Source organism: Marmota monax, unplaced genomic scaffold (genome assembly GCF_021218885.2).
Source record: "Marmota monax isolate L192 unplaced genomic scaffold, Marmota_monax_Labrador192_F-V1.1 WCK01_AAM20220418_F8-fsc00067, whole genome shotgun sequence".
NCBI classification, from domain to species: Eukaryota; Metazoa; Chordata; class Mammalia; order Rodentia; family Sciuridae; genus Marmota; species Marmota monax.
This window is the reverse complement of record NW_026695065.1, coordinates 8,459,741-8,483,374: the sequence shown is the minus strand read 5'-3', so window position 1 is coordinate 8,483,374 and position 23,634 is coordinate 8,459,741. Positions and strand designations below refer to the sequence as shown.

The 23,634-nt window shown below is 34.4% G+C and overlaps 1 protein-coding gene across 9 annotated transcripts in view; it reads right to left on the bottom strand.

The window, feature by feature from the left end:
• Window positions 1-23,634, bottom strand: part of Diaph2 (diaphanous related formin 2) — an 867,887-nt gene that overhangs the window by 108,253 nt on the left and 736,000 nt on the right. For 4 of the 9 annotated variants that reach the window (XM_046427818.2, XM_046427819.2, XM_046427820.2 and 1 more), the window contains one exon: window positions 13,418-13,455. The exons of 3 other annotated variants lie outside the window; for them this stretch is intronic. In XM_046427818.2, coding sequence (XP_046283774.1) covers window positions 13,418-13,455 — 38 coding nt within the window. The remainder of the gene's footprint in view (window positions 1-13,417; window positions 13,456-23,634) is intronic. 2 more of the 9 variants (XM_058573738.1, XM_046427829.2) reach the window with 1 other exon arrangement.

The window sequence follows — 23,634 nt, the reverse complement described above, 5'->3', positions numbered from 1 at the left end:
ACTCTATGCCAGTAAATATGTGCTATTATTTTAATCTAAGATGGTTCTATATTCCCACTGGGTAAGACTAAGTGATGGGCATGATTTTAAATCTTATGTTCATCGAGGCAAGAAAAAGTACTGCCCAGGTGGACACTGAATTGAATTAAAAGCTAATACTGTATGTACATAGAGGCAATGTGAACAATTAATAGAAAATAACCGAAAGAACCTATTTCTAAATCATAAAAGATAAAATACTGACTATGTATTGATAAAATCAACAGCCATTTTTTTTAATTCATTATCTTACTTAATCCTCTGAGCAACTTTACTACATAAACAAAAGAACAGCAAAAAAAGGTACATTTTATGGATAAGAAACTTGAAATTTAGAGTGCTGAGTAAATGCCTAAGTTCACACAACTAGTAATGGTAAGAATGGATCAGAATCTAGTTTATCTGATCAAATAGTTCTCTTTAATCATTATGTCTCTGACACTGGAACTACTGCAATGTGCAGAAGAATGATGTGAGGCACTTGTTAAAGTGCAGATTTCTTGGTATTATATACTAAGATTTAGTAGATCTGGGGTGGAGACTGGAAATCTGAGTCTTAATAAGCTTTGCAGGTAATTCTCACGCTGATTTTTTTGGGCAGATGTTGAAAAATATTGGCATACATTATACTGACATAGCTAACATTGCTTTCTTCATATTAATTTCATATGAGTTTTTTAAAGCAATTCATATATTTGAGGTAGTTTTTCTTTTTTTAAAAACTCATAAAGCTGTGTCATAAAGCTCACTGTAGTTGAGAAGCTTACCAGGAGTATAGAAATTTAGTGTGATGTGATGTGAGGGTATTGATATTTGCATAATGCCTGCATATGTATTAAACAGGTTTGGTCTGATTCAATGAGGCCAAACAGCAGGCTTTCTCTGTAGGCATAAAGTAGAGGAAGCTAGATAGGTATGTAAAAGAAGAAGAGAGAAAAGAGAGAGAAAGGTAGAAGGGAGAGGTTAGGAAAGAGAGAAAGGGGGCCAAGCTAAAAGACTGAGTTACTTTTGAACACAAATAAGTACACTTCTCTCATAAAACAAACAGGTTCTGATTAAAATTTGTGTTTTGACAGCCATGTCTTTTATCTGGTTTTGTTTAGGTCCTTAAATGGAATGACAGGGCACACAATCCAATTGGCATTTGTGATTAAGAGGTCAGGCAGTGAATTCAGTACTTTTTTAAAAATCTTGCTCTCCCCCACCCCCTAACCCAACTGGCACTTTAGTCTCTTAACTTATTCATAGCAGCAGGATGCAATGGCTGAACACCACCCTCTACTCACAAATCTAAGAACAAGCTTCATTATTATATTCCTTCAAGGAAATAAATTCAATGTCATTTAGATAATCTAGGCACATATATATAGCTTTTTAGTCTCAATTATTGTTTTCTTTTTCTCCTTCTGAACTATTAATCTAGTATGAAAAGCTTAAAAAATTAAAAGGCTTTTTAGAAAAGGAATCACTTTTGTCCTTATATAAAAGAACAGCAAAAAAGGTACTCCCAAGGACAGAGTCCATTAAAAATCAGATTATTTCCACCACGCTCCCCTATTATTCACCTGTCAGTAAAATATGTCCTCTCATTGTCTCGGTCTGAATGCCTATTTTTATCTGACTGGAGCTATATGGTCATTTTTGTATTTATTACTAAGTTCTCTAGATCCTCCCCCCATTCTATTCCCCCCACCCCAGAGCATGTTTTTCTGTTCTTAAAAACTGGGCCACATGCCTCTGAGGAGAAAGTAGTGCATTATTTCATTCCCACCTTTTCTTCTTTTTTGGCATCTCTGAGGCCTGCTATGCCCAGAAGTGCTTCCACTCAAGCTGGACCATCAAATCAATTATCACAGCAGTCTGCTTTCCAAATATGAATGGCAATGAATGACAACAAGCAAGGCAAACTTTCAGTTCTGATTTGTCATTCGTAATGTAATTTTCCCCCCTTTTGTCTCCTCCCCTTCTCCTTTTCTATCTCACTCAATTCCTCCAAGTTTCTCCCTCTCAATCTCTCTCTCTCATAGATGTTTGAGAGGGTACAGTCATTTGGCCAACACTCCCCCACCCACCACCCACCCCCTGTTAGTAGCTGCATTGTATCAAAACTTGAAATAAAAGCTTCACCTTTGTGAGTCAAAGTCACAAGAGAAAAATGGTACTTGGAGCCATTATTGTTATAAAATCTCTTCCTGCTAACCTCCGAGCCTGATTATTACTGCATCCAAAGAAGCACAACAGTGTTGCATCCTTATTCATTTGGGCTGTTTAAAATTCTCGCCTGGTTCAGTATTTGAAGCTTCAATTGTTTTGTGCTTAATGTTGCTCATTTCATATCAAGTTCTTGGTTATGGGAAATACTTTAATTTTTTAAATGTTATTATATTTTAGCTGTTTAAAAAGATTGAGAATGCTATAAACAGAGACTGGTTTAAGCAAACTATAACTAGCTTTCATAATGCTGCATGTGGTCATTAATCCATCACTTCTGTGAGGATGTCTGCAGTTTCCACTATGCTATAGTGCTTTATGTTTCTTTTCCCAAGCTGGCAAAGCAATTCTTTTCATTGGCCAACAATTTCATACTTTTACCAATTATATTTATAAATATTACTTTAAAGAATGAGTTCAGGGCCGGGGCTGTAGCTCAGTGGTAGAGCACTTGCCTCACAGGTGTGAGACCCTGGGTTCGATCCTCAGTGCCACATAAAAATAAGTAAGTAAGTAAGTAAATAGATATTGTGTCCATCTACAACTCAAAAAATAAAAATAATGAATTCAAAGCAGTAACATCATCTGAAAATAGCAGGCAAGAGAATAAATTATGCCAACCACTGTTAACTAGAAATTCTGTACCAGAGGCTTAGAATATAGATTGTCTTCATTTAGTCAAATAATAATGAGTTATATAAGGCTGTGCCTAGAGCCTGCTTAACTGGTGAGTTAAGGTATTGCTTGTCATAATTAGTCCACCATCTTTGAAAATAATTTTCCACAACCTACTTTATGATACACATATACTGCTCTTCATGGGTGGTGTGTGTCCATGGGGATAGAGATTCAGAGTAGAGATACTGAAGAGTATGAACTATAATTCCTATCCTCTTGAAATAATCTGATTAAGAAGATAATGATAAAAACTCTCCTTTGATCAAACTTGAGTCAGGCTCCCTTTTTTACTAGACCTGGCCTTGAGTTCTGTGCTTAGCCCATTTAGTCCAAAATCAGTTTTGTTCTTAGCAAAAATCTCTCACCCTTGATATCTGACCAAATTCCTTATCTATACCCTGGATATCTTATCACTGTAGCCTATTTTCAGCAAGACACCTGTCAAGTCAGTTTAACCAAGATGACTCCCTTCATCCTCACGATGTTTCCTCTTAGTGATTTTCCATCTATTGATCCCTCCATGGCTACAAATCTCCCCTTGGTACTGTTGTAGTTGGAATTTTTAATCGTCTCCCCTACTACAAAACTCAATTTAATGAAATTAAATTGAATGAAATCTTCTTCTTATAAGGACACTAGTCTTTGGATATAAGGCCCATTCTAATCTAGTATGATCATGTCTTAACTTGATTACATCTGTAAAGATCCTATTTCGTATGGTTCTATTTTGCAAAATAAAACCCTACTCATAGACACACGGGGTAAGGGCTTCAACATATTTTTCTGGGTGATACAATTCAACCCACATTCCTTCGATAAGCCAATTATTAAAGTATAATCTCCCTATATGAGATTACATAATCCCATCCCAATGATTCATTTTCCATGATTTTTTTTTCTTTTGAAACAAGCAAGTTCATAATAACCTATCAACTAAAATGCAATGTCTAATTTCTAATTTAGCACATATTAAAGCTATCTTCAAAATCTATTCTGTACTTCACATAGCAGGAGCAAGGTAATGTACTCAGTTATATTAGGCCCTGTGGGGAGATTTAAAAAAATGATAAAAAAAATTGGCTCCTATACTCATATAGTTTACAGCCTTGAGGATTCACAACATAGAATGTTCACAATGGAAGGGATCATAAAGATCATCTATTCCAAACCACTCGTTTTATAGATGAGGCCTTTGAGGCCAAGAGAGGTTAACTAACTTGCCCAGGGCTTGCAAAGTTAATTGCAAGGAACATGCAAGGGAAAGAAATGAAGGGTGGAATTTTAAAGAAATCCAACTAGTATTCTGCTTTCACATAAGAAATATACACTGAATATTGATGAGGTACTATAGAGAGATTAGATTGAAGTCTAGCAGTCATGGGCAATTATGGAGTAGATGCCAAGGCTTTATCTTCTCCTTGGTCCTGTTTCCTAAAGCCTCCCAGGAAGTCAAATGACTCCCTAATCTTTTATTTCTCCCCCCCTGGGGTGTGGGTTTACATCAAGTTATCTGGGGAAGCAATGGCTAATTTACCTTACAAAAGTAAGACGGGATCTCCTGGTTTTATACTCTTCTGCCTTTTGTAATACCCAGATGTTGGAGAAGTAGTCCCATAGAGTGGGGGGGACAAGGAGAAAGGACACAGGACTTTGCTATTATCTAAGACAATTGTGATACATGGTTCTTCTTTCCTGTTTTAAGAAGTAAATATACAGTGTTACTGATTTTTGAAGAAAAAAATGGGGTTGGGGGTACATTGCCAACTTCAAGTACAATCAATCCTTGGAATAGCTTACAAGTCAGTGTGGTAGTAAAACTCTTCTTTCCTTTTTCCTTTTACAGAAAATGTTTGATGCATTAGGAAAAAACTACCAGCAATGGAATTAAAAACAATCAGCCACTGGAACTAAAGAATAATGAAGTAACATGGCATTCTGCCATAACCTAACTAAAGATTGACAAAAGAACAAAAAAAATCTGAAACAAAAACTACAGGAAGAAACCTAGAATTTATTTATGCTTTTATTTTTCAACCAGCATTAAATCATCATTGACTAAACTAGTTTGTTGGAATTAATGGAACTACTAATTAATCAGACTTGCTTAATATAAGGATAAGCTTACTTCTCATAAAATGGAGATGATTTAAAATTAAAGTAGAAAAGCACCACTTTCAAAGTGTACTATTTTGGGACGCATTGAAAAATTAACTATGTTTCTACTAATTTATTCAATATTTCATTCAAAATATTCTTTACATAATTACATTTCTCAGAGCTAACTTTAAGAACTGCAATTTCAAATTAGGTGATTTCAAGTATACCTATATGCCTAGATTTGAATTAACACAAATTTTAGCATCATCGGCTTGAAAACGGAGCTGCAGAGCAACCAACTAGCATGTTATAGATTAACATAAATAAATTTACATAATCAGGGATTCAAAGACACAGTCATATTTTCTTTGGCATTTTGAAAAATAATTTGACAAATAATGCAGTATAATTATCCTCTTCATGAGTGTGCTACTATGGAATAGAATTTTTGGCTTGACTAGCAATAAGAATTAAGAATTGAATGTGTTAAGTGTATGCATATCAGGCTTCTTAGAGGACTTTTACAAGGTTCTGACAATACTGAATAGTTACAATGCAAGCTAAGTTTGGAAAATTCCACAATTGAATAACTAACTAGAAGAGTACCTCTTCCACTTATCATGGACTTATGCCTAAAGAGCTGAGTTTTGTCATTTCTGGTGTACCTGAGAAGAGAAGCTCTTTCTCGTTTTTTTCCCCCATTACAAACTTCATGAAGCTGTGTAATTATAAAAGTACCCACTACCTAGTCATTAAATCAAAATTCTATAAGAGTCCCACACTTTACTTCAGTGGTCAAACATACTCACAGAAATCAATGTAAGGTTTTAACAGGAAATTTATGGGGAAATATAATTTTGCATGATATTTCAAGTCTAAATGTACTTCAATTTAGTAATTACTTGATTCACCTCCTAAAAACTGTAGAGATGATTCACTTGTATAACTTTTTCTAATACAATGGATTATTAGTCTGAAAAGAATATTTCAAAAATAATTTTACTCATTCAATTGAGAAAAAAATTAATTCTTTAGTCCAGGCATTTTTTGAAATCATATCTCATACTATAAGTCCTTTAGAGAAGCACTTTTAACCCCTTAAATATTGATTGAATTTCAGTCATCAGACCCAGGAGACATACAATTTAATTAAGATTAGGCAAGATGCAGGCATGGGCTGTACACAGTGGTGGCAGAAAGAACCTTTAGTTTAGTGCCTATATCGTTGCTATTTTGCTAACACAAGCCAAGGTTGAATTCTGCTAGTTTTTTATTCAAATCCTTGGCTAGGGAAGTGGCTTAAGTGTAAATTTACACTTTCCACCACTGATGTCACTACTGCACTTGACTCCATGTAAAAATTACAGCTAAAGTTCATCACCAAATGAAAACACTGTATGCCGATTATGAGTATTTCATGAATTTAACCAAAACTTGAACTTGACTTTCTATGGTAATGTGATGTGATTTGTTTCTAAACAAACCCAAATTAATGAGAAAATATGGCTATTTCACTTGGAATGAAAAATTAGACCACAGGAAATTTGTCTGAAATATTAATATTAATGTGTTGGTTTCTAACAATACAAAGTCAAGTGCAATTGAGCTAAATTTTATATATAATATGATGTACACAGGAGGATTTCTAACATCTTCCTGATGACTTGTATACAGTGCTTTATTATGTTTTGAAATGGGTCATGTTGTTCACTTTAGGTTTTTGATACAAATGCTATTTTGTAATCAATTTAAGAAGCCCTACAATATTTCCCTAAATGACCTAGAGATTCAACTTGACAGCTATATATACTTAGCTAGCATGGTAATTAAAATCTGAACTTGCATTTCAAGATGGCATATCACCTATACAGCACTGATGACAACAAGCTACTTTCTTGGCAAATAACTGATTGATGGTTCACTCTTAGCATGCTTGGAAAACCACATTAATAAGATAGCCCATGCTTTTTTCCCACTCTGTAAATCTACAGATGATCTCTATTTCAGATGACTCTAAGTAGCTAAACATGAATAAAAAAGAACACCTTTCTGGCTCATCAAGGCAATTGCTCAAACTGTCATTAGCATTACCTCTCTGAAAATGCAGCACAGGATGCAGCAGGCCTTGTCTGCTGCAGAAACTAATGGCATGGAGGTACCTTTTGACAGGAGAACTAAATTTACATACTTTACATATTCAGTGAGTAAAGGAATAATTTACATTAATCAAATAAGCTATGTTTGGAGGCTTTTCCCCCCATTTGAAATGTACTTGTGCACCTTGTAGGCCTAGTCACTGACAACTATGTACTAAATGAATTAATTGAGCCAAAGCAAAAGGGGGCCTTTACCTCTTACTTAACCCTACCTGCTTTCCACAGGGCAATTGTAAATTATACCTCAGAAGATAAATAGCAAGTCATGCCTGAAAAGATGAGATGCTTTGGTTTTCATCCTCAAACCTGCTAGGCTGACTACCTGTCAGATAAGGTTGAAGCTAGGATTATGCCTTGAAAAGCTGACAAACCACAGATTTTTATCACTAAATCAAACCTGCTGGGTTTAAACTCTGTGAACTTTAATTATCTCATATTTAATTAAAAGAACTAGATTAGACCAAAAGTGGAGGGCAAGGGGAGGTTCTGGAAAAGGAGAATCAGGGAGTTGGGAGGATGAGGTGACTTCATTTTCATAAATCATATTCCTAATTCTAATAAAGCAAGGTTTACATGCAGAGGACATTCAAGGAATCAGTGGTCTGCACAATACTAGAGGTTATCTAGTCCATCCCAGAATGATAATCATCTACCTTGTTCTTAAAAATCTCTGTAGAAATTTTTTTTAAATATTAAAAAAAAACATTAAAAGATCAGTAAATAATATAAAATAGCGCATAAGCAAGCTAATGTGTGTGGTTAGCCTTTAGGGGTTGAAAGAGTTGGGACATGCAAAAGGCATCACTCCATGAGAGCATGGATAGTCAGAACAGGATTCAAGTGGGAACTATTTATATAAGGGAGAACTAATTGTACTTATGGAAGTGGAGAAGAGAAAGAAAGAGTGTTCCAGATAAGAGAGCTACTATGAACCAAGACAGAGAAATGTGAATTAGCATTGTGGGAAAGTAGGAGGAAAGCCTGTCTAAGCTGAGTCAATTGGATAAATTAATTAATTCATTCAATAGATAAGTATTGATCACTTCTGTGTCAAGCATTATGCTAAATGTTAGAGAGACTGTGATGAGTAAGACACAATTCTTGCCCTTCAATTGCTTAGCCTTGTTAGAAGGTCAAATAAGCAAACAATTACAATTACAGGATAAAATATGGGATAGGATACATACATTGAAGAGTAAATCTCTATAAAAACAACTGAGATACTTTTAAAGAAATTGTGCCAATTCTCAACATTCCATTCATTTACTTTAAACTTAAAGATCTGTGACTTAAACCTTAAAAGGAATGCAAATGCAAAATAAAAATCTTTCTGTGACCCATCCTTTGCCTGATCATTTACATGTTCAAATGTAACTGGCTTTCCTAGAGAAGTGACAAAATCATATGAACTTCCTACAAGTAATTTCCAGTGAAGAATATAATTTTAAAAGTGATTTTTTATTGGTTCCATTCACTGGAACTGGGCATTATATCTTTGGTCCTAACAATGTGCATATACCTATCTGTAAACCTTTTCAGCAGTGAGATAAATTACTGTGGAAAAGCCTGGAGTGTTTTTTCATCAGAGATCTTTAAAAAAAGGATTTATATCTACCTGCATGAGATGGCTCAGGATCAATAATGCCTACAGCACAACATGAATTTCAACTCTATGATTTGAAAACTATTAGAAGTATTCCAGTGAATATTTCTACCAAATAATCACTCATTCTTTAAAAACGAAGTGATATTACTAGTCTTATGAGACAAGAACTAAAAATTCAGCTATAATTGTTCTTACCAATAAAAGCAAAGAAAAATCTGGGCAATCTCATAAATCTTTTCCATGAGCACCTAAGTGAAAGGTAATATTGTAAGTAAATAGTATGTGGTTTGGAATTAGACTAACTGGGGTTCAGATTCTGATTCAACTATTGGCTAGCTGTGACCTCAGACAAGCTACTAAACTTCTATAATCCCCCATTTCTTCACTTGTAAACTTGAGGAAATAAAATCTAATTCTCAGGAAGGCTGTAAATATGCAATGAGATGGTGTATATGTGACATCTAACACAGTACCTAACAAACAGCACATACTCACTTAAATTCCTCCATTCTTTCTTCATTGTAAGTTTCCACTCAACTTTTTAAGGAAAAAGCCCCTGAACAGCAGGCATGAAGATGTCATTTGCAGGATGAAAGACCCAAATAAAGTGAGCGAGCACAAAAGAGGGCACAGGCTTTTGCATGTGTAACCTTTCCTCTGTGGTTATGACAGGGAGCATATCAGTAGTGCTGGTGAACAACTGAGTCTACTAGAGCAGGCACTTCTCAAACCTCCCTTTGTCCTGAATCCAGACATGCATCTGCATTATCCACTTTCATTCTGTTACTTAAAACCTATCTCAATCATTGTCCATTTCCTAGAAGAAAGGAAGAAAAAGTGGTGAGGAAAGGCAGAGGAAAACAAATTTTCCTTGATTTAATGCCTCTGCTTTCCACAGTAATTAACAAATATTCATTGCATTTTCTCAGTTTGTTTTCAAACTCATTCTCATACCCTTAAAATGCTAGAATACTAATACTGCCACTTGTTAAGGACATGTAATTTGTGCTTTTCTAGTCAGAATTAAAATGAGACTTCCTTAGTAAAAAATGTATTTGGAAGCCTCTCAGAGATACAAGCATACCCCTTTTGTGAGTAGCAGCTCTCACGGTCTGGGAGTGTTTCCTGCAGTTCTGTTCTTAATCTGAATATTTTACACACTTTGGAATTGAGTCTGTTGCATGATTTCTTTACACAGTCTTGAAATCATTATGTTGCATTATCTACTATATGTACATGCAGTAGGTTACTGCCCATTAGATGATTTGAGTGAATTAATAATAAAATCAAGTTTATATTTCTAGTTACACAGTTCACAGGATTCCCCAATATCCCAATAATAGAATACCAATTGGTAAAAAAAATCACATTTTTATGAATCATATCTGAAGAGTTGAGATTCTACAGAGGGAAGAATAAATAACCAGGAATATAGACATATATATGCACAAGCTGGAATGCATAAACCTTGTATATGCAGATAGAAAAATTTAAGGACTATAACAGTTATTTGCAGTCACTGTATTAAAATACCTAGGGTATTTCTGGGTTTTCCAAGTTAGTGATGTTCTTAAAAATGTGAATTAATTTGAATATAGTGAAATTATGTTACATCTGTTATAGATTACACACATATGTGGAATATATATGGCAAAAAACATGGCTATACTTATGGCTTTTGCTTTACATAATAGTCATTTCATTAGTGACCAGTATGCAGCTTTTAAAAAGAAATTTAGAAGACAGGGATAGACTCTAAGACATCTTTTGTATCCTGCTTAATGCCTCGTTGAATGTCCTGTACCACCTAGAAGACATATAGTGTCAAATGAATGGACCTTGGAAATACACTTTGTAAAAATAATATATATTTTCTTCCCATGTCTATATTTTCTTCCCATACATATATTTGGTCAATTGTTTTGAAGACAGTATTCAGGGGCACATAACATCCATTTTATCAGAAAGCCTTAGGCAGAAAGAAAGGGGACTTAGTAAAATACATATGATGTTGCTACTAAAAACTCTTGCCACTTGATTATTTTAAAAATTCACATTGTACAACCACCCACTCCAGCCTAAAACAGCACTTAGGTCATTTATATAGCTGATCTAGGATGATTTATCATTACATAAAAGAGAAAAAAATATTTAAAATGTATAAATAACTAGATATTATACTATACCCTAGGACACTGAGTAAGACAAAACTATAAACAGTTTATTTATAATACTGGTCTACAGTTGCACTACTATAACTTAAAATAAAAATTCCAGCAAATTAGATCACAGATAATACACGTTTTTATTTCATCAGTTATCATGCAGGTCATGATGAATGTGTCACATAATAAAGGAATGAACTGGTTATTTCAAGCAATCTTTCCAAGCTGCATTCTTACTTGTTTCTTTGGAAAGTAATAAGTTAATGAATAGGTGATACTTTCTATGATATGGATGTCCTTCACCATTAGAATCTATTGAATTCAACAATGAATGCATATTCATGAATGTGCTCTCTTCTCAAAACAGGGATTTAGACAGTCTACTCCATTAAACATAAGTTTATTTTTTCTTCCAGGTGTCAGCCAGGGAAACAATATTTTGGTCGGTAGCCTTTTCATGATGTTTGTCCTAATGGACACCACCTGGAAATAAAATCAACTGATGTTAAATGGAATAAATATTCTAAATCTCCACTCTGGGAAGGGTACTGTTAAATATAAAACAATATATACTTGAAAATATGAAAGAAATACAAGAAGTAATTTTGCCATATTTTGTTAGGCCAAGAGAGATGGGGAATGAGGTAGTAGAACCTATGTGTCTATATATATGCTAGATTTACACTAAGATTAATAAACACTTAAGCACTTTCAATGGTTTTGTCAGTGCAATGAGATACTAGGGCTAATGAATATGACACGAGTATGTATCTCCTTACAGACTTGTATACTTTGACAATCATTCTATTCTATTCAGCCTAGGTGACAACAATGATTATTAACAGCAGTGGCCATGCTTATGACAGTGGCCAAACTTCAGGGTGAAAGACTCCACAGGCAAAGATGAGCAGAGACGAGCTTTCCCAGCTGAGGTTACTCTGTACCTGTGATCTGTTAACTATCTGTAGCTACCCAACGGAATATTATAATATAGTCCAGTGTTCCACTCTCTAGAAAGAAGAGTCTCTGGTGTGCACAATTTGATAGCAGTAGGAATACAATGTGGAAAAATTTTAAGTGGGAAAATTTTGCTTCTGTTTTTTTTTTTTTAAGTTTTCCTCTGAAAGCTTGGTTTGATTGACAGTTCTTACAGACTGACCTAATGAACCTTCAGCCTGGGAGCCTTCACACATTCCCTGATAAGCAGGGAACCAAGTTTTACTATAGGCATCATCCCTAAGCTTCAGTGATCTGACTTAAGTGGCACAGCCTCCAAAGACCACTGCAAACATTCATTGCAGGACAATCTCAGCAGGAATGTTGTCAAAGTGATGTTTCAGCTTTTATAGTCCCTCTGTAAATCAGCACAAATAACATTGTTTCAAGTCAAGATTGCACATCTAATTGTGTATCCCCAGAAATATACATGGTTTTCACTAGGATTTTCCAATGAGGTAAATTATTGTATATGGAAAAAAATGTACATACACAGTTTATATGCAAAGTATCTGTTTATTCTCCTATAGACTAAAATATATTTTAAAAGATTTTTTTAATCAAGTGTTTATCTTATGGTTATTTTATTTGTTTCTTCCTAAACCATTAGAACCAGTTGATAAGTGCATAATGGGAGGATGAGGCATGAGGACAGGATAGGAATGAGTCAGGATTCTTATTAATGCCAAAGAACATGTCCTGTACAAAGCAAGTCCCTGGGTCACTTTTAGAAGATGGTTCTACATTGTATTTAGGTCTTAATGTATGATTCCATAGGAAAAGTATAAAAGCTAGTTTATTAGAAAGAGGGAAAACTTGTGGATTCATTTAAAATCTTTTTACAATAGAGTACTTGGTGCCTTGCTTTGGGATTAAATGAGGACCATGTTAGCATGTGGAAGCTGTAGTTAACATTCCAAACTTCAAAAACCACTTTTATGATGGACTTCTCATATCTTATATTTCTCAAAATAAGAAAAATATTTATTGCTCTAAATCTGAGAAAAAGGGTGTGTTCATCAGATTGCACTGCTTATGCAGAATTTTAATTTAAGATGTAAATTGTCTTTCATTCCTTTTAGAATCTAGAATGACTAATCCAGATGGACTAATTCTCTTTAAAAAAAAAGCAACCACAGAAATTAGGATATTTTAATACACAGGAGAAGAGAAAAAGTATATGCACTTTTATCAAATTACATCTTTAATAAAGCATATTTAATCTAATGATTTTGAACGTATCAGCAAGTACACATACAAACATGGGATGAAGATGTAGATCAATGGTGCAACGCTGGCTAGCATGCACCAGGCCTTGGGTTCAATCCTCAGCACTGCAAGAAGGAAAAGTACAAGCAAGCACACTCACACACAAATTCAAGCTCAACCCGTACTACAATAATACAACATCTAAATAGCAACAGGAAACCAGGCAAGCACCAACAATTTGGTAAATCTGTTTCACTCACCTTCAACTGTATCTTCTGGGGTTTTCCCTGATTCCTTGCTTTTGCAGAAGGATGGTTATAAACAAAATAAAACAACAACAACAACAACAACAAAAAACAAACAAACAAACAAACAAAAAAAAAAAAAACAGAAGCAACAACAAGGAACAAAGATTAATTAATTTGGCTGGTTCAGAAGGAGATCTGTGGCAAGGGGTTCTTCCCATTCTTCTAAAGTCTCTAAATTCATTTGCTTACTTTTAGGCACTTCATATTTTTTATATGTGGGCATAAGAGAAGTATACTGATCTTGGGTCACAGTAGTTGAAATAGATGGAATTGTTTTTCTTTTCTATAATTCAGGAGAAAGTCTGACTAATTTATTTTTTTAAATCTTCTACTTGGCTAACTCTACATTTAGCTCAATATTTGTATTTTGCATGATTCAAACCTTTTTGCTACTGTGAGCAATTTTTAAACAACCTTAGTAAGCTAGGTATGTCTTTTACAATGGAGTTGCTTTGGGGAGTTACAGAACCAATTCAATGATTCTATCACTGCATGAAATATTTGTGAATCACTTCTTTGGGATACCTTTGCAGTTTGCTTCATATTCTTTCTTTTTTTAGTTGTGAATGGACACAATACCTTTATTTAATTGATTAATTTATTTTGATGTGGTGCTGAGGCTCAAACTCAGTGCCTCATACTTCCGAGGCAAGGGTTCTAATACTAAGCCACAATCCCAGCCCCTCTTATTCTTTTCTTTTTCTTTTTTTTTTTTGACTTTTTAGTTATACATAACAGTAGAATATATTTTGACATATCATACATACATGGAGTATATTGTCCTATTCTTGTGGTTGTACATCATGTGGAGTTACACTAGTCATGTATTCATATATGAATATGGGAAAGTTGTGTATGATTAATTCTACTATCTTTCCCATTCTCATTCCCCCTCCCTTCTCCCCATTCCCCCCTGTACAATATGGTGGACCTCCACTCCCCACTCTGCCCTTTGTGAGTCAGCATCTGCATATCAGAGAGAATATTTGGCCTTTGGTTTTTTGGGATTAACTTATTTCACTTAGCATGATAGTCTCCAGAGCCATCTATTTACCAGCAAATGACATAAATCATTCTTCTTTATGGTCAAGTAATACTCCATTGTGCACATATATCACATCTATTATAATGGATATAATATAATATCCATTCATCTATTATAAGGCACCTAGGATTGTTCCATAGTTTAGCTATTGTGAATTGAGCTGCTATGAACATTGATGTGTCCGCTTCATATTCTTTGGATTAGTTCCAGTGACAGTTAATCTTTGACCTGTCATAGATCCAAGTATTGGGAAACATAAAACTATTTCAAAGCCAAATATGATAAATAAGCTGGGCAATTAACCTGTGAAATACTGTTTCGTTAAACAGTAGATGTAACTCTAAACACAGGAAACCATACTGGATTTCTTCTCTACTCAAATTGAAGGTATTTTAGAATATTTATTTGGACAAATTCTGGTTAGTTTGGTAAAAAAAAATTGATTATATGCAGTAAAATACAGATAAATGCATAAACATGTGTGTATGTGCATGTCTGCATATAAGTATGTGTGAATTCCAAAGTAGAACAAGATAGTGAACATATTTGGAAATGGAGGCCCAACACCTAATATCATTCTAATACTTGGTACACAGCAATTAAAATATTATCTGTGTACACAAAATGATGATCTATTTTGAAATATGTATTATGTTTTAAAACAGTATTAAGAGTGTTAAGAGTATGTGACCTTATTCTTGCCCTGGCTAAGTGGATACAGATTTGACACCTGACCAAATGGGACCAACTCCTCAGGCTGAACTGGGACAGTCAGAATCTGTCACAATAATTTGAACTCAGAGAAATCAATATTACATACAGATAGGGACTTGAAGTAAGGGTCATACTGAATCACAGCTATGGCAGCCATGTTCAAATACAGGAAACCCATTGAGAAAAAGAAGAATCAGAGATAAGACCATGGAAGGACAGAGAAAGCAACTTGTATTTTTAACTTTCAAAATTTGGTTCCAATCTAAGACACTTTATGGTCTGACTTTTGTTTCTTATCCTTAGATAATCAAAAGGTTGTCTGTTATATCACTGAATACATCCTCCTTCACTAACTTGTGTTGAATCTTCCTACTCATTTGAGTAGATTTCTATTCCTTGTAACCATACAAGCCTTAGGACAATGAAATTTGAAAATAATAAACTCTTCATGGAATGGCCAGAGAGATTAAGTGATTCACTCAGACTCATCCATATAGTGTTGGGTCAAGGACTAGAAACCAGATCTTCTAACTCAACACACAGCACTTATAAGTAGAAGGCGCAGGTTCCAAGCACAGACGCTGAATATATATGATGACATTGGAAATGTTACTTAACTTCTCCTTGCCTTGGTTTCCTCCACAGCAATAATACTTAACCTATCTAATAAAGTTGTTATGAGAAATAAAGTAGTTCCATAAAACACAAATAGTGATAGCTGACTGACTAGGGGAGGAAAGAGGGGAGCCATCTTAGGCTCATTAATGACATGGGGTTGTACAAAAGAACAAAAAAGGAGCCAAATAACATTTCTCTCACAGAAATATGGAATTGGGACTCAAGAGTCCTTGTCAGAAGGTAGAAGGGACAGTAAAGTGTCACCTCAGGCACTAGCTGAAAGGCCTGTGAACTCCTGCTGTGAAGGACCCCAGAGTCACCTTGCATAAATAGTAAAGATTCTATTTTCAGGGATCTAGGTCTAGATGTATGATACTTTCTGCTCTGCATTCCCTTGAGCCTCTCTCTGTATCTCTTCCATAAACACTCAATTTAAGTAGCTTTTTGTCCTTTGCAATCAGAAGAAGCTTAATTAAGTAAAATGTTTATTAATATTACCTTAACTTTTAGTATGAAAATGAAAAGTAATTACATATACAGGGCATAGACGGTAGGGGATGTCCCGGGCTTCCCACCTCAAACATATTTTCCTAGTGTTCTCAACCTTGTTTTCTAGCACTGTCAACACAAAAGTCTCATGTCTCTCTTTCTTGGTAAAAGTGCTTTATCACCATCTTAACACCAGGAATTAAATGGCACAGGTCTTAAGAACGAGTAATTAATCATTCTATATCCATTTAGCATCATTGGATTCATTTTGTTTAACATGATAGATAATAGTTTAAGCCAACATTCTTCCAATTAAAATGTGAAAATGTTCTTTACTGAGGTCCTTTACCCTTACAAGGCTAACCAAACTCTAGAGCATATTCTATAATTAGCATCCTGAAAACATTTTTTTAAATTGCAAAACAGCAACCTGAGCACAAACTAGAAGAAAAATAAGACTACTGCAAATTGTAAACAACTTCAGATGATTTACAGGAAAGGAATTCTACAAAGCTTCCTTAATGGTAGGATATAAACAGTTTTTAGTGCTATTTAGTTAAATGATAATTATAAAACTCATTGAACTGAATGAGAATTAGGATTGTCAGACAAATGCTTGTAAGGGGTTAATTAATTCATATGAACCACACAGCTCAGCTGAAAATGGGCTCATTATTTTAAGCCACCAACGTTGCCTGCCTCTTAGTATTGTCCTCCTTCCTCCATCTGATTCACCTTATTTCACCCCCACCTCTAGTAGCAAATGTCAGGAGACACAAATATTTAAAAGGAAATGTGAGCTAAAGGCATTTTGCAAGGGTACATCAGGGGTACAAATATGTCTGCTGGAATACTGAAATGGAAAGATCATTTATTAGTACACCATGGTTCATAACATCCCAAAGGGTTCAATATTTTCATTATGCACACAAACATACCCCCTCCTCCTTTTCAAATGCCTCATTACAGCTAAGCCTGGAGCTTTTTTCTTAAAAAGCTTTCCTCTGAAATTATTAATAATATGAAGTTCCCTACAGGCCAAGGGTATTATTACAGTTAAAATGCATCAATATGTATATATACTTATATACTCTCTTTTATGCTATTTTAAATAACAAAGTATTTAGTGGGAACAGTAAAGAATTTATAAGCTATATACAGAAAAGCCTAGAGGAAGATGGCAATATCCCAGACTCTAAGGAAACGGCTCTTGAAGCTTATTAGGAGGGTGTAGGAGACTGTAATAGGATTATGAGTTTTGGTTTAGCCTGTCCATCATTTCAAAATCCCCATAACTAAAGGGAATATCTTCATAGGGGTCTGCGTTTAATATTGAAGCTGCTTTATTTAATTCTTCCTATTTTATAATGCTGAGTGCTAATTAGTTCCATCCACTTTCTTCATGCTTGTCAATAAGGCAACTTGGAAGCCAAGAACCTGCTGAATTATGGATTAACCAGTTCTGTAACAGCATATTCAAGCAACCTAGTTAGCTACTCTAAAGTGTAATGGTATTACAGGCAAAGGGAGGCATAAAACACTCTTTTGTTATCTTCTGCTTAAGAGCAGAAAAGTCCTCCCAACAAGTAAACTGTTTATTTTCGATGTGTTAATGAACATTTTAAATACATAAATCTAAAATAAATAACATTTACTTTTCAGTGTGAATCTCTATTAAATTAAAAATATCCATATCTGCTACAAAAATTACAAACGAGTTTCCTTCCTTCCTTCCTTCCTTCCTTCCTTCCTTCCTTCCTTCCTTCCTTCCCTCCCTCCCTCCTTCCTTCCTTTTTGAATGCAGAAAAAAATTAAAGGCAGGAAGATTGAGATATTGAGACTAAATGGCATGAGTTTCCCTATCAGTTTCCCTTTTAGTGATCTTACATTCCAACCTCCCTCCGCCTATTCATCACTTTCCAACCCTGGTATTTCAACGGATTTCTTTCTTCTTCAGTTTGGCTCTAGAATCAGTCCTTTAAAGTCATAAATTCTGGAATTGGAGTGTTAGAGACAAATTGAGGTAACTCTCCCATTTCACAAGTGAATGTGAGATACAAAGGTAAATGACCTATCTGAGGTCATATAAACTAGATGACAATAGAGTTGGGAAATGGATCCAAGTCTCCCAACTCCCTGTTCAATGCTCCTTCACTTTTATTTTATCACAGTCTTACCACTCATCCATGCCCAGACTCACTGCCCTCACCAGGCTGATAGGCTACCACTCCAAAAGTCTGGGATCCCCCTCCTGACACATTAATGTTCTTAGATCAAGAACTGACACAACTTGCCTGTGCCTATTGTGTGTTCTCTGGCTTATTCCTCAAGTATTTCCAAACTTCCTCTGCTGCCACAGGCTTCCACTCCTAAATTCCTTTCCCCATTCATTTTTTTAGTTGTCAATGGACCCTCATTTTACTTATTTATATTCAGTGATGAGAATTGAACCCAATGCCTCACACATGCTAGCTCTACCACTGAGCTACAACCCAGCCCCTTTCCTCATTCTTAAAAGATGATCTTAATATTTACCCTGTAAGAATGAGTCTATCATTGAAGTTTTAGCATCTGCCTTCACCTAGACACTGATAATCTATCCTAGTCATCTCTGGGGTAGAAATTGTTCTCCTTTTCTCCTCTCTCAAAGGTTAATGTTTCTACAATTATTCTCTCCTCTATTAGCACCTTCAATCTCTCACTCTTTACTGCTGCCTTATTGAAAACCTAAACTAATAAACTTAATTAAAAATGATAACAGTAATAACATCTGGTGAGTGCATACAAAATACTTATTGTATGCTAGGCACCATTTTAGCTACATCATGGGCATTTACTCATTTAGTCCTCAAAATAACTCTATGAGGTAGCATTATGGTTTGTATGAGCTTCCCTCAAAGGTAAATGGGTTAAAGGATTGGCTCAAAGGGTGATGCAATGGGAGGTAGTGGGACCTTTAGAAGCTGGTGGAAGGTTCTTAGGTCACTTAGGGCATGTCTTTGAAGGGGATCGTGAGACCCTAGCCCATCATGTCTCTTCAGTTTCCTGAGTTATGGGATGAATAGTTTACTCTGCCACATGCTCTTGCCATAATATGCTGTTTTCACCAAAGGCCCAAAGCTCTGGGGCCTCTTGGACCAGAATCTCCTGAGCCATGAGCCAAAATAAACCTTTTTAGTTCTTGTTACAAACTAGAAAATATAGGTAGTGCATAATCAGAAAAATGTGAACACTGACTAAAAATCTTTTATTTAATAACTTGGTGATAGGTAAGTTATGATAATAGTATTTGGTTATGCTAGAAATAATTATCATTGTTTTGTGGATATCTATAGAGATATTTACACATTTAAAAATGTTATGGTCTGAGATGTGCTTCAAAATATCCAAGGATTGGGTTAACAATGATCACAAATTGGTCATTGTTGAAGCTGGGTGATTTGTTCATGGGGTTCCTTATAATATTCTATTTTATATGTACTTCAAAATTTCAAAATACAAAAGGGAAAAAGAATCACTGACTGTTCACTGGGGCCCCATATCAGAAGCATGAAGCAATTCCAACCAAGCCACACAATTAAGAGCAGCACAATCCCAATAACAACCTAAGGTTCATTTATAGATGTAAGTGCATACAAATTCATACATCACACATACATATAGATATACACATATCTTATTTCTTATTTCTTGGTGTAGCCATGTCTTTGCTCTTAAGTTAGATGCAGGATAGTAGGTTGGGGATAATTTTTGTTAATTTATTGTTTGGTTTATTTATCACAGATATTTATTTTCTAAGTATAAGGACGACCTGAGCATTTCTATAGAAAGAAGACATCTATTTAAAGAAAAACATTAAGAAGAAAAAGAGCATGATTCTGAAGGATGTAGGAGGAGTGAGGTCATCAGGGGGACAAAGTTTGTCACAAGAAGGAACACTGGGGGGAAAATGAATGAAGATCCATATGATCATTTACTGACACTGATGGGTCTTGAAGACATTAAAGAAAATCTGGGACAACTACCAAAGCATATGACTCAGTGAAAAGTGAATAAGGACAAGGCTAAGTTGTGATGATGATGCAAGTAATGCTACCATTGCAGCACATATGTGAAAGATAAAGACACTGAGAATTGTCCACAAGGGCAATGGATTCATTTTGCATTTATATTGTCTGTTGTCATTTTTTTCAATTTATATTTTTAAACAGAGAGGAGTGAGTAGCAACTGTGTTTCAACTGTAATATTTCTAACAAGGAAATATGATTATAAATATTATATTCTTTATGCTGTATATATTTTCTCAGGAAACTTGCCCAATAGCTTGAATAATTTATAATTTGATTTTAATACTTTGTAATAGATTGGAAACATGTAAATATTTCTTCTCTTTCTGTGTGAAATTCTGGAAAAATCAAGGGTCGGCCAACAAAGGCATCAAACAGTAAAACCTCACATTTCAGAAAAGAAGGTATATTTTAACAGATATTCCTGCTATTTACAAAAGAATAAAGATGATCAGTTAAATGTATGTTTCCATGCCCATCTGATAATAATGCCTCAACAAATAGCTATAAACACTTAGGAGAGGAAGCTTAGATATAATAATATTGCATAATTTAATAGGACAAATAGCTACAGGGTAATAACATTTTAAAATAGAAAAACCTAAAATAAGATTTCTGCTATCCCCAAAGCTCAGACAATGAGTCAATCTGGATTACTGAGGGCTTATACATCACAAGAAGCAACGTTTTTTCTTTCTTAGGCATTTTGTACAGAAATGTTTTGCAGATATAATATACGCTTTGCTGCCTTCATAAAGAGAATCCATTGAAAATACATTTTTGCTGATTCACATAATTATTGTGATCATCAAGTACTGTGTTGTGCTCTCAAGATCCATAGGGCATAATGGGGTGTGTCTTTCTTTTTCTCTAAATAGACCCAAACTGCTCTATACTTCAGGCTCTTTCTTATTTTAAGCATTTATTTTAAAATATTATTTAAATTATTCTAGTAATATGATCAGCACATGGCCACTGAAAAATACTGTAAGAGGTAAGTAAGAAAGAAAAATAACCCACAACACCATGGCATAGCCACAGATTGTTAATATTTTGGTATTATTTCATGCCTGTTTTTGTAAGAAATTGTATACATATATTTCAGAAATTTAAGATCAGTTATGAACAGTTTTGTATCCTATATTTTTTAAAGATATTGTCCACTTTGATAAGTTCATCTCTTCCACTGCAGTCAGGAAATTAGCTATCACTTCTTAGTATTGCCATTGAGTCTTAAAATATCTCTACCTTCCAATATTGTATGCTCTTTCTCATTTGTAGGTGGGTGAAAAAAAAAGAGAAAATCAAATTTTATAGAACTGTGTATAACTTAAAAGTAAACAGATTTTGAGTGAGGGCCTCAGAAGGCTGTTTTCTGATGAAATTCTACATGCTGTTGCTTAAGGATTTGATCAGATTCCTGTTGCCTGTTAAGGGATATTTTTGTTTTTGCTTACTTTCAGGTTTGTGGCCATATTTCGAAAAGATAAATGGCATTTCCAAGCAGGTAGAGTTGCTGGAATAGCTGGATTTCAGAGAGGTGAAGTGTTGCTGGCATGCAATGTGAAATAATATTATAAATTTGGTGCATGAATATTACCTGGCATCTTTGTCACACACATACCCCTACACAGACACAAAAGACCCTCATTTAAACTTATATTTGCTGAATAAGCAGCAGTCATCTTGTTATCTCTCTTCAGAAGAACTAATCACTTTCATTTTGGCATTCTCACACTACTGTGTACTTGCTACAATATTACCCTTATCATGGTGTATTATGCTAGGATGAATCACATGATATGAATGCTTTTATAGGTGAAAAATCTACAATTTCATATGGCTCAACCTAACAGTTTATTGTGGCACTCTTTCCCAAACTAACTAGTGCATTCCTTTGGAGTAAGGTACATCTTCCTACTCTTAGGGTCTGACTATACTAAATATTTTTAACTATTTACTTAAAGATGTAAATATAATTTTTGAAATAAGCATATATAATATATTCACAGTTAGAATGTGCATATACATGAATTTAGCATATCTATTCACATTCCTTAATAATAATTTTGTCCTACCATTCTAGATGTGGAATACTTACAAAAACTTAAATTGTGCAACAAATATACCACTTATGCTAACTTTGAAATAATCATTATGGTTGTAGAGATATATTATTTTGAGAAAAGTAATAGATGAATGATTAAAGTATTTGGAAATACTTTTAAATTCATTGTGAAAATGGCATATACTTTGCTGTGAAAGTTTTCTATCAAATCAACTGAGTCAAATGTATGAAAGATGATATATCATGAGCTTTGTAATGTTTTGAACAACCAATAAAAAATGTTCAACTGAACAAAATATTACATATATACCTGGTATGTAATATAAGAAATGTATTCATGAAAGGATTTCCTAGAACTAGGTTGCCATTTTATTTCAAAGAATACACTGCAGTTCAAATTATCAATGGTGGAAAAATAGCTATCCTATAAATAGGACAATGGGAAAATGTATACTGCATAGTAATGTGCACCACACTGTCGAGTGGTTCTGGGCCACAGAAATGATGCCCACCTGCCCTTGTTATTATCTATATTTTTGTTCTCATTGATAATAAAAGAAATATAAGGTGCAGATTATTATTATGATTTCTAACTCATTTTAATGTACCTGTGTCATTGAAATATTTGCAGAATTGAAAACTTGGGACTTAATTGGATTATTTTTGTGAAAATGCTTTCAAAATTAAGTGAAAATATAGGATGCACAACTGTGTATATAGTATAATATGAACTATGTAAAATTCATACAACTACAAGGTAGAAGAAAATAAGCCAACATGTTAATAGTCAATGCTTCTGGATATTGAAATTGTAGATATTTTTAATTGTCCTTATAGTTTAAAAGTTTAAATTTTCTAGAGTAAGTATGCATTATCTTTTATAACACAAAATATCATAGAAGAGAAAAACTACATGATAATAATACATTTCAAATCATTTTGTCAAAGAAAAAGGGAAGATAAAAGGGACATGTAGTTGATAAAATAGAGCATACATTTATTTACATAATTTATTCATTCACACAACCAATCTTTTCTGAGGATGTACTATGTCCTGTTTATGCCCCAGGTACATAAAGTCTTAGACATTACTTATCATTTGGGTGATTCAGAAAACTTCAGAAGTCCATTTTCATTATGTTTTGTATTTTAGCTCTGAGAAAATGA